General features: G+C 42.8%; 1 protein-coding gene across 19 annotated transcripts in view; it reads right to left on the bottom strand.

The window, feature by feature from the left end:
- Positions 1-14826, bottom strand: part of svila (supervillin a) — a 74469-nt gene that overhangs the window by 770 nt on the left and 58873 nt on the right. For 12 of the 19 annotated variants that reach the window (XM_047568180.1, XM_047568178.1, XM_047568179.1 and 9 more), the window contains 25 exons: positions 14594-14647; positions 13090-13173; positions 12640-12696; positions 11584-11749; positions 10838-10921; positions 10095-10181; positions 9721-9901; positions 8931-9103; positions 8104-8259; positions 7188-7324; positions 6054-6201; positions 5818-5963; positions 5441-5616; positions 4798-4951; positions 4448-4727; positions 3685-3839; positions 3468-3573; positions 2947-3154; positions 2725-2858; positions 2206-2361; positions 1758-1901; positions 1509-1630; positions 1268-1423; positions 446-466; positions 1-74 (listed from right to left, as the gene is read on the bottom strand). The exon at positions 1-74 is cut by the window's left edge and continues 770 nt beyond it. In XM_047568180.1, the coding sequence (XP_047424136.1) occupies positions 1-74; positions 446-466; positions 1268-1423; positions 1509-1630; positions 1758-1901; positions 2206-2361; positions 2725-2858; positions 2947-3154; positions 3468-3573; positions 3685-3839; positions 4448-4727; positions 4798-4951; positions 5441-5616; positions 5818-5963; positions 6054-6201; positions 7188-7324; positions 8104-8259; positions 8931-9103; positions 9721-9901; positions 10095-10181; positions 10838-10921; positions 11584-11749; positions 12640-12696; positions 13090-13173; positions 14594-14647 (3359 nt within the window). The remainder of the gene's footprint in view (positions 75-445; positions 467-1267; positions 1424-1508; positions 1631-1757; positions 1902-2205; positions 2362-2724; positions 2859-2946; positions 3155-3467; positions 3574-3684; positions 3840-4447; positions 4728-4797; positions 4952-5440; positions 5617-5817; positions 5964-6053; positions 6202-7187; positions 7325-8103; positions 8260-8930; positions 9104-9720; positions 9902-10094; positions 10182-10837; positions 10922-11583; positions 11750-12639; positions 12697-13089; positions 13174-14593; positions 14648-14826) is intronic. The other 7 variants (XM_047568167.1, XM_047568185.1, XM_047568170.1 and 4 more) reach the window with 6 other exon arrangements.

Below are 14826 nucleotides of genomic sequence, written 5' to 3'. Positions count from 1 at the left end.
TTGGCTTTCTTCAAGTTCACCTGCTTCCAGCCGGGCAAACAGCCGTACTCCTCTCTGCTCATGTCCAGGCCTTTCTGTGGGAGCAGCCATGCAACACAATCAGCGTCAAGTCACACAACAACACAATCAATCCATCCTGCAAAAGTCTGCATGGTGAGTGAGTAATCTCCGGGGGTACACTCATGCGTCAGTGATTTGTCATCAAAACACAAACACATTCTTCTGTCCCAGTAATAAAAACAGACAGCTTTGAAGTTGACAAAGTTGGTAAAAACTCCAATTTTCAGTCCACACAACCTGAGGATTGTGAGTGATGAGCATGCTAAAGAAAGCACAGAAGTTAGATCAGAGGATGCAGCAGAGAAGAAGGTGGTTTCTGAGCGATAACGTTGAACTACGGTGAGCATGTTTTCCAGATCGTCCATGCTCAGCTCAGAGGACTCACCTTCTCATGAGGCCCTACACCCTGCCAGGGTGGAATGAATGACATAGGATGGAGAGATGATTGAAGACAGTGAAAGAGATTAAAGGGAGAACAAAAGAGGACAAAGAGGAGGATGAACAAGAGGAAATCCAGGAAGGCTAAATAGTTAATACACATAGCATCAAGATACATGCCACATGACATATTTTACTTTGATTGTCCTTCTTCTTTGAATTCTAATTTTCATTCTTCCTGTCTTTTTTCCTTTCCCCCCCAAATCAGTCTCTTCAGCATCTTTTTCAGTGACAGCATTCTGTTGTTGTTTTCTCCACATATCCATTTCTATTTCCCAGCTTTCTTTCCTTTCCCCATTTTATTTCTTCCCATTTCCATCTATCCATCTTTCTTTCTTTCCCTTTTCCATCTTTTTTCTCTTTTCCCCCCATCTTTTGTCGTGCTTCAACAAAAGTGTATTTTTCCACCGTTAAAACTAGTTCCAATCAAACACAAACACTGCACTGAACTGGTTCAATGAGTTTACTGCCCATCTGTTTCTTTGATATTACTCAACCTTACAAAAAACAAGAAACTTTAACAGTATATCCTTTTTTTTATAGTATACTATATAGGATTACAGTAATACTAATCTGTCCTTTCTGTTTGTAAACCAAAGCAATGAGCTGAGAGACACTAAAACGCTCTGCAGAGCTGAAGGAGAAGCCTAGATGAAACTCAGATTTAAACCCAGTTTAAACATAATATATCACTAACAGATGATTGGAGCACAGTTTAAAAGCCAGAACACCGTTACAGTAACGTCAGAGAGAGTCTGCAGGTTCTTACCTCAAAGTCCTCATCAGACAGATAGACTTCCAGGCGAAGAGGGTCGACTCCTTCAGGCAGCGGCCGGGCTAGAAGATCTGCCAGAGGGTATGTGGTCTTACACAGTCGGGCCAACACGTCCTCCACCAGGATTATCTGGTTACACACTTCTGCCTCCTGAGAACACACAGAGAAGGATGTGCAATATCTGCAGTGGACTGACAAGTATCGGTAAAGTGTTTTTGGGAGTGTTTCCACAAACCCTCTCAGTGATCTCAGCGATGTCCTCTCTGTGCTCCCAGCTGGGGAACATGTTGGTGAAGGTGAGCGGCTCCAGACCAGCGTGGATCAGATAGGCTTTGGGAGGTTTGTTCTCATTCTTTTCTGGAGAAATAAAGAAAAAACATGTCATCAGTGTAAAATAAAGTCATTGCTGAATTATCTTAACTTGAAGTACTGGAACACAGAGTGTGCGTACTGCATGTGTTTTTCTACTAATAAAGGGGAATACCTTTACAGTACTGCAGCACTGTCTCCATGGCACACTTCCTGTCCGAGTCCCAGCGGATACGGGCTGAGCCGGTGCTTTCACTGTCCTGGGGCCACCAGCCCTGCCACAGATAGACCTCGTGGTGGTTGTCCACCAGGAACAGGGCTGCTCATGGCAGAGAGAAAACATGATGACTTTAGAATTGAGAATATCCTAACAATATTTCTGTATGATCAAGAATATGTTGTCTGGCTGAGTTAACATGCATCTTTGGAGCTGTTACAATGTTGTGTTCTCTCCAAAAGTCCACTTTAGTGTCTTACTTGATGGACTTGTTAGAGGGTGACCTCATCTTAACCACAACTCATTCAAGACTCAGATGAAAGGAAATTCATTGAAAGACCTTTTTCTGCAGACACAATTAAACCGTCCTTGTGGTTAATGCATGCAAACAGATGAGTGTGTGTACCTGGCTGTGAAGCTGCATACAGGTCCTCTTGCAGGAAGGGCATAGAGTTGACCTGCCTGGGGTCTCTGGCTGGGTAGAGAAACTCCACGGCTGTAAACTCTCCTGAACTGCTGCTCAGCTGGTACAGACGAGGCGTGAAGTTAAACCTGCCTGGATCTGAGGGTCAAATACACGAAGACAACGATAATGAAACCACTCTTAGGACGAAAATAAGTACAGAGACGCTTGTATTTCCTCGCTGCTACTTGCTATAGCTCAGTTTTACAGTATTTCATCTGTATCTTTGGTTTCACTTTCAGAGTTAAGGTGAGAGCCACAACAATATCAGAGGTTTGCGCTGCACCTGTGTAAAATAATCAGCTCATTTATCAAAAATAAGCTGTTATGTAGATTTCTAGGATTAACAATTTAACTGTATTTGGAGTAATAAAACTATTTCAACAACTATTTAATTCTTTTAAAGCAGAGTTTTTAAATATTAAGAATTATTTTTACGAGTGGTATATTTAGCTGCCCCACCTTGCAGCATGCAGTCATATGCTTTCCTGTCCCTCCTCCCGAGGGCCTCCCAGAATCCCAAGGGCTCGGCCCCCTCGTCACATTCCCGAATGGTCACCTTGCTGCTGCTGTGGAGGCCGGTCTCTAGAGGACAACTGCACAAACCCAGAACGAGTGAATTCAGATAATAATGACGTTTTTTTTGTTATTTTTTTTAAGACAACAATAGCTTTGACCACTCACTGTTCTTTGATCTTATTGGCAGCGGTGCGTGCCACAGCCCTTGTGTGCATCTGAGACTTGCAGCCGTTCCACAGGTAGATGAGGGCCTGGCTGACGCTCAGCAGCACCATGGAGAACCTGGAGCGCAGACTGCTGCAGTGACAAGCCACCTCCAGCAGATGGCCCTCCACCTCCACCTCCCCACGCACACAGTACAGACGCCAGTCATCTGAGACGAGACAAGGGGTTCATTACACTGACAAAGTTATACCAACTCCACTCTTTAACTGAGGTGCAACTTGGAGCTCAAAAATAGAAGCCGTTTTATTTTTGAATGCGGGAAAAATGCAGAACTCCTGAAAAAGTTTTTGTCCCTTAGGGTGATTTCTATTCTGAACACTGAATTATAATGCAATCCCCAGATATACATGAATTGCAGAAAATGTAGATTTAATGTAGAAAATATGGGCTGCTAATTAACCCCCTGGAGAGAGTTGTTTGTGTTGTTTAATAACCGTCTTAAACCTGTGATTGGGTCTTACTCTGCGAGTTTTCCTCCTCTTCTTCTCTCTTTCCTGAGTGGATCACCATCCCCCCTTTGAAGCACTGCAGGAAACATGGAGGCTCTTTACCCTGCTGGACTTGAACCTGAAGGAAGAGGAAGAACAACAGCAGAGGAATGAAGCTAATGCCATCAGGAAAAAAAAGAAAAGAAAACAGCATTCACCCCATTGTTGCTCTGTGAAATCTCTGGTGTACCTGTGCCCCCCGCTCCTCGTCCAGCTCCACCGTCATCAGTGCTGACGTTCCTTTCTCGCTGACAGTGGAGTTGCGGCCCTGCCAGAAGAAGTAGCAGCACTTCTCCTTCCCAGCTCCCGCCGTCTTCATCTGCTCGGGGTTTTGTCTCTTCCCAACTGATGAACAATTGTACAGAGAGATTTTAAGCAGATAGAAGTTGGTGTAACGTGGCATTGGAAAATGTTGAGCGCTCCTCTATATGTAGGGATATGACTCAGTGCAAACATCTTAGATAAGATGGATGGAATAGATTACATATTTGTATATTCATTTAATCACATGAAACATAATGACTGTTTTTCCTGGGGTTGCTGCAGATTTTCTCCCCATTTTACTTGTAACCTTGTGGTGTGCCCTAAAGCAACAGCCTAATTTCAGAGAAAACAGTGTTTTTGATTCTGCTCAGAACAAAACAAGAGCAAAGAGAACAGCAGAATCTGTAGACTTTAGGCGTGTGGTACATGACTAGGGAAGAGTTGAGTCTAAGGAAAAGATGAAGTCTGAATGAGACATGTTTCAGAAGAGAATGTGTTGTACAGTTGGACTGGCATAGCTTTATAGTAACCCACATAACATTTAGGATAATTTTGTGCTTGTTAGATGTGTGGTGTAATGCGTCGCTTTCCTGCAACCTACTATCAAAGCACTACTATCCTAACTGATCTTCAAAATTCCTCTTCCTCGTTGCCTCAAACACTAGATTAATCCACATGATTACACTGACCTGCAGTGCTGACCATGTATTTCCATTTCACTACGTATGTGTCGCCCTCGTGGAACTGGCCGATGCTCTGGCGTGGCAGGCGGCTGTAATCGAACTCCAGGATGTGCCAGACCTCCACAGCCAAAGTGCTGATCTCATAGCTCCGCCAGTCCTCGGCCTCCACCAGGCCGTAGCCCCGGCCCACGTTGAACCCGTCCAGTTTGGTGGAGACGGCCGTCTCGAGGAGGGGCAGCATCAGGGAGGCATCGTATGCACGGTGCTGATCAGAGCCAGACAGCTCCTGGGGTTTAAGACAAGAAATAAGCAACGATGGCAGAGAACGTGAGCGTCAGCGTTATTAAACCTTTTACCTTTGGCTCGGTCAAGTGGTCGTTGGTGTTTTTTGTGGGACTGGGTGTTTTCCTGGAGTCGCGCCAGTCCACAAACTTCTCTTTGAACAGGGTGGTCTCGTTGTGCTGCGTCAGTCTGCCAAACACTGCCCAGTCAGGACGGCCCTGGCCTTTCCTGCAAGTGAAAACAACCAAATATGTCAATGACACAATAGTGATGCTTCAGGTCCTATGGGTTGAGGGGAGGGGCCTCTGTTGATCAGTTTGGGTTCTAGTGATTTTGGAGCCCAGGTCAACGCCTTGTGCTGTTCTTCATGTTTTTTGAGTTGTTCCTAAACTGTTTTTGTGTGTCTCAGGCTGCATCCTGCTGGGGATGGCTGCTCCCATCAAGGAGTGTCATTGCTATGGGGTGGGGGTGTCTTGTCAGGTCTAGGTTGGTTGTACATGTGTCAGTAATATTCACATGAAGATGGCTGATGTTATTTACTTCTCCCGTCAGTGGTTTTAATGTTGTGGCTGATGTATATCACTCCAAGTTTAAGTTTTCAAACTGTATGCAGTTGGAGTCACGGAAAACCCCAAAGCTAATAGAAACACATGTTATGCATGATCTACTGAATGTACACAAGTCGTGAAACGTCTGAGCTGTAGCATGTCTCCATACTTGGGTATGAGTGGGTTGCACTCTCCTGGGTCCAGCGGGTTGATGTCACAGTTGGTGTAGTCGAAGGTGCCGTTCCACAGGTGCTTAGCCAGCTGGAAGGCCACCTTCCGCTGAGCTAGAGTCACTTCCTTCCCGTGCCAAATGTACATCTCACTGCCAAAGTCGAAAACCAAAACCTGCACAGAAAACACGAACCCAGAGAGAGACAGAGAGCGGTGATTTCTCAGGAGTAACGATGTTGCTCTTTTTCACAAATGTCCTTTTTATACCGGAATCAACTTGAAATTCCACACATTCTGATATTCACGATAAACGTCTGACATGTTTGGAAAGTTTTGCCTCATCTTTAAGAGAGAAAAAAAAAAGTGATGTCTGACCTCTGTGGGGTTGAGCAGAGAACAGCGAGGCATCTTGGCCCAAAAATCATCATCTGGGACCAGCTTGTCATCCATCAGGCGGTAAATGCAGTTAGTCTCCACAATGGCGCCCTCATACAGTTCATCTTCATCCGGCGTTCCTGCAGCTGCAAGAAGCAAATCAAATCAAAGGCATCAGCTTGCTTTTCACCGGTCCAGAGACTGTTTCCTTGTGGTTGTCAGATTTGAATCCTTACACTGATAATTGGACAGCCCTCCCAGACTCTTCCAGAACTCCTTGACAGCATGGCTGTGCATGTTGATGCCCTCCTCAATGACCTGGACATAGTTCGCTCTGCAGCCCAAATCCCTCTTGCTCTGTATGAAATTGGCTAACTCTGAAGCCTGAAAGAGAGAAAAGAACATCAGAAATCATGAATAAGTGAACGCATCAAAGTGTTAATGTCCCATTAATGTCTGAAATACTCTAGATATTATGTAGGTGAAAATCAGTTCAGGTTTAAAGTGCTACTATTGTGTCAACTCAACTTACTAATGGACTGGACTAAATCAACTTCAAATAATGTGGCTACAGCTCAGAGACTTCCTTAATGTCAAGTTCAGGTCACTGCTTTGTTCAGCCAATCAAAGGTCATCAGACCAGACTCTCACACTTCTTCCTGAGCTGCTTCCACTGTTGCTTCCTCTCTAAAACTTCCTCCTCGCATCCGGCATCATAAAGCCTGTCCCAGATACAGTAGCAGCAGCCTTACTCTTCCTCTGCCTATATCCCTCAGAGGGGTTTAAAATCTTTCATTTATTTTATCAAAGAAAAATAGGGCTTACAGGACAGGGAAACATAAGAATAATAAGGATAAGGAGCAAGAAGTAGAAGGAAGGAAGAGAGGAGGAGGAGAAGATAATTATGATAATCACATTTATAATAGTAATAATATATTGATGAGGAGACAGGATATATTTTCTTCAGTAAACTCAAATAATCAAACCAAATAAAAAACACAAAGGTAAAGACGAAAACAATAAACTTTTAGCTTTTAATTTTGTTTTAAAGAGGAGAAAATAAATTAATATACATTAATAGAATAATAAACCTGCAGTATTTTAAAAAATAATATTATTTATTTTAAAAATTTTTTAGTGTGACTCAATTAACCCAGAAACAGACAAAACAAATTATATAAACAAATAAAATTGAATATAAAAAATATACTTATAAAAGAAATAAAAAAAATTAACGGTGATTTGGGACCAGTATATACAGAACGTGTTTTTAGCAGATTTATTTTCTTAAGTGTAAAACCACACCCAAAACAAGTGTAGATAAAAACGAGTGCGCGGACCCAGTCTGACTCTGGCCTCAGACTTCTCACCTTGCTCTTCTCAATGACGTTGGCAAACTCTCCGATCCAGATGAAGCAGTGGTGTGGGGTAACGAGCAGGAAACAATCTCCGCTGTTGAGCGAAGATGCTCTGGGCTCCACCAGTCTGGTCTGGACGTGTCGTCGACCTGACACAGAAACACAGACACAGAGACAAATGGTTTATGAGTGACCGCTCTGGTTATTACTGCCAGCGTCGTACATTCTGCACATCGATCATTTTTACACTTAAAACCTTCAAATCAATTTGCGGGCGAGGCCAAACTGATCTAAATACAAACACAGGGATGTTTAGGAGCCTTTGGCTCAAACGCCGTCAGTTTGTGACAGCTGACCTCCTAACACAATGCTCCCCTGGTGTGGCGGATTTTCTCTGGATTACAGACACGAGGGGTCTGGAAGAGCCGCTCAGCACAGGGTAGTGTGAGGTGACCTGGGGAGAATGATTTAGAGTCACAGCTGTCACCGGCAGACGCGTGGAGGAGGTGCAAAGACACCGAAATAGACCAACTCCTCTCGTCTCCCATTTTAGATATCCTCTGGAAAGGACAGCCTTGAAGCAGCATCCTCCAGAGCTGCGTGGAAATCGGCAGCTATTTTGTTTTTCCATCCTCTTAAACAAGTCAGAGGAACAGCTGCTATAGACCCTCGGCTGTTTTAAACCTAGACAGGCGCTTGATATATGCTCCTGCTTGGCGGGCTTGTTCGTGCAGAGAGCAGCATCCTCAGACATATTTAGCAAGAAACACTTCCATCTGCTTCAGATGTCATTTGTATGAAGCTGAATGGAAACTTTTGAGATACGATGCATTAATAGCATGCAATATTTACATCATGTGTTATGTAAATGAGCAAATATCAGCATGTAGTCAATGTGTAAACATCAATATGAAAAAAGAAAACTGACCTTTGACCTGCAGGAGCATGAGTTTCTTGTAGGGCACAGCGCTGTTGTTGGACATCTGCTCAGAGATGTTGACGCTGCGCAGGTTGATGTTGCTGAAGTTCTCCTTACTGGCCAGACCAGCTAGAGCCACCTCAGAGAAACCAGAGTTCTTACTCACTGCAGAAAACACGACAGAACAGAGCAGAGAGAGTGGTTAAGAAACAGACAAGAAAATATTTAGTCTTTTGACAGATAAAGAAACAGACCGACAACATTCCTGCATACACAGCCTTTCAGGATTTATGATATTTGTCTCTAGACGTCTGCACCAAATTTCAAACTGCCTAGACAGTGTTGAGATGTTTTATTGGTGTAAGAGGAGATGGGGGAAGTAAGTGACTCTGCGGGTTTTCTAACATCGCACCTATAAAACAAACTGGAGAGCAAGTGCAGCTGCTCTGCACAATTCCTGGTAAAGGGCACATACAGGTCAGCAGCTTTCTAACTCATAGCAAAGAGAGACATTTTGTCAAGTGTAAAATATTGATTGCAAATCTGTTCTGCTACGCCTCTTCTGCACCTTCACTGGCCTTCCATTGGCAGTGCAAGTGCTTTTGGCTTGTGCTCAAATACCTGAAGCAGCCACACCTGAGAAGAAGTGAATGAAGACAAACAGTTTTTCATCTTTTTGTTTCATAACTTTGTCAGGTTTCTCCACTTTGTGTTGCAGCCTTTGAGTCACAATGCCCATCTCATGTGACACTATTAGAAAGGCTCAAAAGATTCAGACAAATTTCTGCACTTGATGACATAATTATACGATAAGAAGAATGGGCATCCTCACTCACTCTTCTCAGCCTTCATCCTTTTGCTCTCCAGCAGGCCGATGTTGAGCCTCTGCTCCGTGTACTCGTGTCTGATGTCCTCCCTGGCAGCCAGCATCTTCAGAGGGTTCCTGGAGGACTGGACATTACGCGCTGGACGCACCGCCCGCTTGTGCTGCACCATCTCTGAGGTCAGCCTGCACAGAGGTCAGAGGTGAAGGGTCGTGACCGACAGGAAAGAGTCACTTTAACTCGTGATTTATCCTGGCTCGTCCAGTGGACTCAGTGGGGCAGATGGGGGAGAAGGGGATGTTGGTCAAACTGTCTGCTGAAGAATGCATTCTTAGCACAGTTAGAAAATACATCAAGTACTTCATCCTGTGTAATTCAGTGTCCATGTGCAATACACCCACTCATGTTATTTTTGGTGCAATAGTTGTTTCTCAAGAGCAATCCTCCTCATTCCTCATTTTCTTCTTTTTTTTTAAAAATTTCTTAATTGTATCCTTTGTTTTATTCAATATTTTTTATTTGAATCACCATTTTTCATTTGTATGTGTATCCTTTATTTTTCCTCATTTTTATTATATATATTATCCTTTGTCTTAATTTTTTCCCCTTTCCTTTACATTATTTAATTTAGTCATTTCCAAATTTGTACATTGAGGGTTGATGCAGTGCAATTTCCCTACTCCTGTACTTGTTCACCATACATGTGACAAATAATAAACTTCTACAGCATGGTGATGCAGTAGGCATGTCAATATGTATATGGGGCCTCCACCAATCTAATCAAATGTTCTTATTAACTTACTTTGGCACCTGGGGTCCGAAGATGGCGTCAAAGTCGTCGTCTATCTGCACCTTGTTGTTGGCGATGGAGGGCAGCTCCTCCACTTGACGGTAGAACTTGGAAAAAGTTTCATCTTCGAGAGCCATCACTTCCTTTACCTTCTTCTGTGTCACAGTGATGGTTGCTTCTGGAAGTCCAGGCACTGAGAACAGATACGTCACAACCAAGAAATGAAACACACATAGTGTTACCACTAGATACTACTCTAAGTTTTTCTAAGCCCGGACTGAAGACTGAATCTGAGCCTGTCTACAATGAAATGGGCTGCCCTCGTATTAGCAATGTGCTGACAGGCTTGATTCTTCACAGGTAACAAGACACAAAGCAGGACTCACCTTTATTGTTGAGCTTTCCAAGGAATGACTCTAAGTTATCCAACTTCCTGTCTGACTCCAGGTTCAGATCTGGTATGGCCTTGATCTCTGCACGCAGACATCCAGAGACACACAGCATTTAAACCACAGACATAAACTACAGTTACAGTCGTGCATGACCACCAGTGATGCTGAAAAATGACTGTGAATGAGAAGGAGTTACAGTCACACTGATCAATGGTCTGATCATAGTCGCAAGCACCGACTTCAGATTCATGCATTCATCCAGGTAAACACGATCCAACGTGTTCGTTCTATCAGGCTTCACAACCCAATAGAAGTCTCATAGCAACATCAGCCACAGTAGTGTCGGTGATATGTGTGGTTTTAATGATAGCGACTAAAGAGAGAAAAGAAATAAACCTTCAATATCAGACATCCCCTCCATGTCTTTTGAAAAGGAAGCAAAGACAAAATAAATGGAAAAAAGATCAGCTCAATGGCTCAGAAATCACATTAAACAGGAATCAGTTCAACACATCAAATAGGTAATTAAATGTGCTGTTTGCTTTGGAAGACAAATTAAGTCATGGCATTAAGTTTAAATCAGATTAAACCCTTCAGTCTTTACCAACTCCACTGAATAAATTGGAGACTCATCGTTTGCAGTGTGACACAGCCAGAGGTAAACAAAGGGATATAAGATAAGAGTGGTAAGAACATAAGAAGTTCACACAGAGGGAATTTTGAAGAGTCACACTGACCTTCCTGAGGTTTGGAGATGGCAAGGTTGGTGTTCTTGGGTTTGGACAGTACTGGAGACTGAAGAGCAGTAGGGGAGGCCAGGCCTGTGGGAACACAGACAGATGTCCACAGTTCAGATACAGACGGAGACTTAAAAAAAAGACGAGTTTAGTTTAATACAATAAAATAGTGATGAAACGTGGATCATGATTAAATAAAATGCATTTAGAAGCTCCAGACTTGTGTATAATATTAAACTGACATACACGTCTCCTGGTGTAATTCAGAAGGACACGTTAGCCACTGTATATGTATGAAGATCCACAGATTGAGCGATGCCCTAAACCGTACGCACCAGTTTACACAGAAGACAAAAGCTGTGGTGGTTATAACAAGTGTCATTTGCTTCACAGGTAAGGAACGTTATTTCGAGACACTGTCCACAACATGGAGAGCCAATTGTGATTCGACTCCTTCCTGTCCCACTCATGATTAGCTCCAGTGTAATGTAGTTAAATGTATTAGCTCCTTCAGATCAGGGCTTCCTGAAAGATCCCCTGGCCTGACTCCAGAGCTAACGATGAAAAACTAACCACTGCACCATTTACTGTGTGAATGGAGGAACAGCTACTCTGCACTGATGACGGAAAAAGAGAGTCATTTTCCACAAGTTTCTATCTGAGAAGGCTTCAATGACTCAGAGTGAGACTCAACTAAGCACAGTCGAGCATCGATTCGTGCGCTTCATGTGTGCGTTCCAGCTGACCTTTCTTCACCATGCGTGCAGCCACAGTGAACTGGGTGGAGTCGTTGGCAGCTCCGTGGCCTTTGGACTTCCACGCCTCCTCCCGAGCCACTATGAGTTGCTTCCTCTCCTGGATGGACATGTGAGCGTCCATCCCCTGGCTCTCCATCTCAGCCTCTGCTAGTCTCTGGTAAAAAAAAACAAAACAAAACAAAAAACGTTGATTGCACTTCACGGTGATTTAACATCGCAACCAGTAGTTTGTAATGTCTGATGCTTTGCAGGAAATGTTATTTTAGGGTTGTGATTTTAGTTAAATTTGAAGTGGGACAGACTAGTAACATCCTAGCATAATACCCTATTAATAACAAAAACTCCAGATTCTTTCCCTTTGTTTTAGTACAAATAAGTACAATTAGAAAAATGAATGAAACGTTTTATGAACAACCTTAAATTTTTTAAAGAATAATAACTACAATTTCGGTGCGTTGCTGCCATCTGCTGTTTAGTTCTTGGACTCAGTGTTGTGATGTGTCTGCAACTCTGACCAAAACAGTGCAACTCCTAGTGGACAATTTAGGAATAGCAGTTACTTTTATTGAAAAGAAATTGCAGCTTATGTGTTCAGTGTATGTTTTCGCCTCCCATGGGTCAGATTGGACCCTCTGGTGGGTCGTATGTTATATGTGCACATGATCGCATTTTTTGCTCAAATTTAGCTTCAATATCTGTGATCAGATTAGCTATCAAGTTGTCCCACACTGCATCGTACAGTATTTCTTGATGTTTTAAGAGTGAAAAGATACATTTTCCACAGTCACAAACAGACAAAGTGGCGAAGCAGACTCCAAAGGGTTGGGGGATAATCTCTCACACTGGTCATGAGCTCTTAACCTACACCAGAACACTATTTAATGGAGCAGCAGATGTTGCTGACAAACAATTTAACCCACTGTAATTCATTTAGGGCTGATTCTGACTGAAGCCGTAAGTGCATGTTTGTGGAAAGTCTGCAGCTAGGGAGTGGGAGGGGGTGGGACTGTGCGAGAGCTCTGTGTACAACATCGACAGGGTCACCTTCCGCCTCCAGGGGTGCCTTTCATCCACCTGCATAGGTCGGGGAGATCTGGTGGCCTTCACAACCAGAAGGGGGGTAGAGGAGATGGGTAAGAAAGGATGAGGATTAAGAGATGAAGGATGAGAAGAAGGTAGAAAATCTCCAAGTGCTGAAAGAAGCGTTCGAAGCTGCAGGGGCTGCCATGCTGGCTTCTAAAGACTTCTAACTAAAAATTACATTTTCTTAAAACTGGTGATCAAAATGTGTCCTTAAGAGTCATTACAGTTTTGCAGCGAGGTAGCAGCTGTGGAAGCAGAACAACCTGATGTGTGAGTCTTGTTCAAAAATGGGGTTTGGACGTGCCGTTAAATGTCTTTATGAATGTCTTTATGAAGTGGCTCTGTAGGCAAGCAAGCAAGGGAGTGAGCAAGCGAGCTATGCAGGCAGAAGGATCAGGTTCTACTTCCTACCTGGCTAGCAGACTCATCATCAGGGGAAGAGGAATGGAAAGGAGGCTCAGGAGGAGGAGAGAAAGTAGCAGCAAAGACAGGCTCCTATGGAGGCCACAGGAAAAGGGGAAAGATAAACAGATACAGAGAGGAGGTCAGGAGTCTAGAGCTGCAGAGGTGCAAGGTTTTAGAAACAGAGGGGTAATGGGAAATGCATAAATGTACCACTTTACTTGTGAACCATTGCATTAAGAACATCTGTTGCAACGACAACAAACTTATAACAGATGTTATAAGTGCTAAGGTTATATATGCTAAGGTGTTAAAAAGACACAATGGAGTTAATTTATGGTGCTTTTGGACCTTATGATCCATACTAGTATGGATGTATGAATTCCTGCTTTGCTCTTCAATTACTAACTCATGAGAAAACTAATTTGATTAAGTCTCCTCTGTTGAGTGCCAGTCAATTACACCTGGATGTTTTTTTAGCAGAGGGAATTTGCAAAACTGGGCAACACAATAAATGGTTATGTAAATATATAAATAATATAGTCTTAGAAAATCATTACGTTTTTCTTCTTCTTTATGCTATTAGTTCATTACAGTTGCAACAGATATTACTGTGTACATGCGCTACACCAGCTCTGAGCAGCTGAGAAATGTTCCAAACTACTTGAATTAAATGTCAAACAGGTTCCTTGACAAAAGGGAAACAGACTATTAGTCCACCTTTTATAAATCCCCAAAATTAGCAATAAATGTGTCACGAAAGTAAACGGTCCGAGCATTACTATTTTTGGGGGGAATGTTTTAAGTTTGCTTTTAAAACCACGAAAATGAAAACAGGAAAAATAAACATCTGATTTTTATTTTTAAGTCCAAAAACAATAAAAAAAAACCTTTGTTCTGTTCTCTAGTCTAAAACAAAAAAAGAGAAAAGCTCTGAGATAAATTCAGATGAAATACCTTGTGCCAGAAAGTCTAAAATCACATCTGAATATTGTTCCAAAGTCATGTCCATGCTCCGTTTAGACAAACAGAAAAGTATTTAAATCATTGACTGCTGGAAACAACTTCTTATTCTTTTTCATTTACAAAAACATCTGGTTTTATATGAATCAAATAACAACTGCTTCCTCGTTTAGTTGTCTTTCTTTTTTCTTTTTTCATATATTAAAGGACAAAGGTATATTTGCTTCTAGAAAAAAAAACATGAGAATTCAAAATCTCTTTGGCGTGTTAGACAAGAAATTCACAACACAATTCTAAACACGGCTGCACACATGATTATGAAACACACCCACACCATGACACCACCACCAATGCGACCATGTGAACACACAAACAAGCAGTGAACTGGACGTGTGTTACACCCAGGCTGTATGTAGCATAAGTGTATGTCAACAGCCTGGAACTGAAGTTGAGGGAATAAAATTTAGATTTAATCCAGTTTACTTTGAATGCGCTGAGTGTGTGTGTGTGTGCGTGTGGGCGAGAGTCGGGCCTTTCACACTGGCCTTACCCAGAGCTGGTCGGACACAGCAAACTCATCGATCATCATCGGCGCTTCATCGTCCTACAGACAAGCAGCCGGAGAGAAGGGATATTTTCTCCGTTTCATTCATCACCAGCTCCTTTAGACTTTTCACTGTGCCATTTCTTACATCTGCCAACTGTTCCCTTACTCATTTCTTTGTGATCTAAAGCTGGTGTGGTGCCTTGTTTGTGTTTGAAACATTAAGAGTCCTTGACTTC

This window comes from Mugil cephalus, chromosome 18, assembly GCF_022458985.1.
Source record: "Mugil cephalus isolate CIBA_MC_2020 chromosome 18, CIBA_Mcephalus_1.1, whole genome shotgun sequence".
Classification (NCBI taxonomy): Eukaryota; Metazoa; Chordata; class Actinopteri; order Mugiliformes; family Mugilidae; genus Mugil; species Mugil cephalus.
This window is presented reverse-complemented; position numbering and strand designations above follow the sequence as displayed.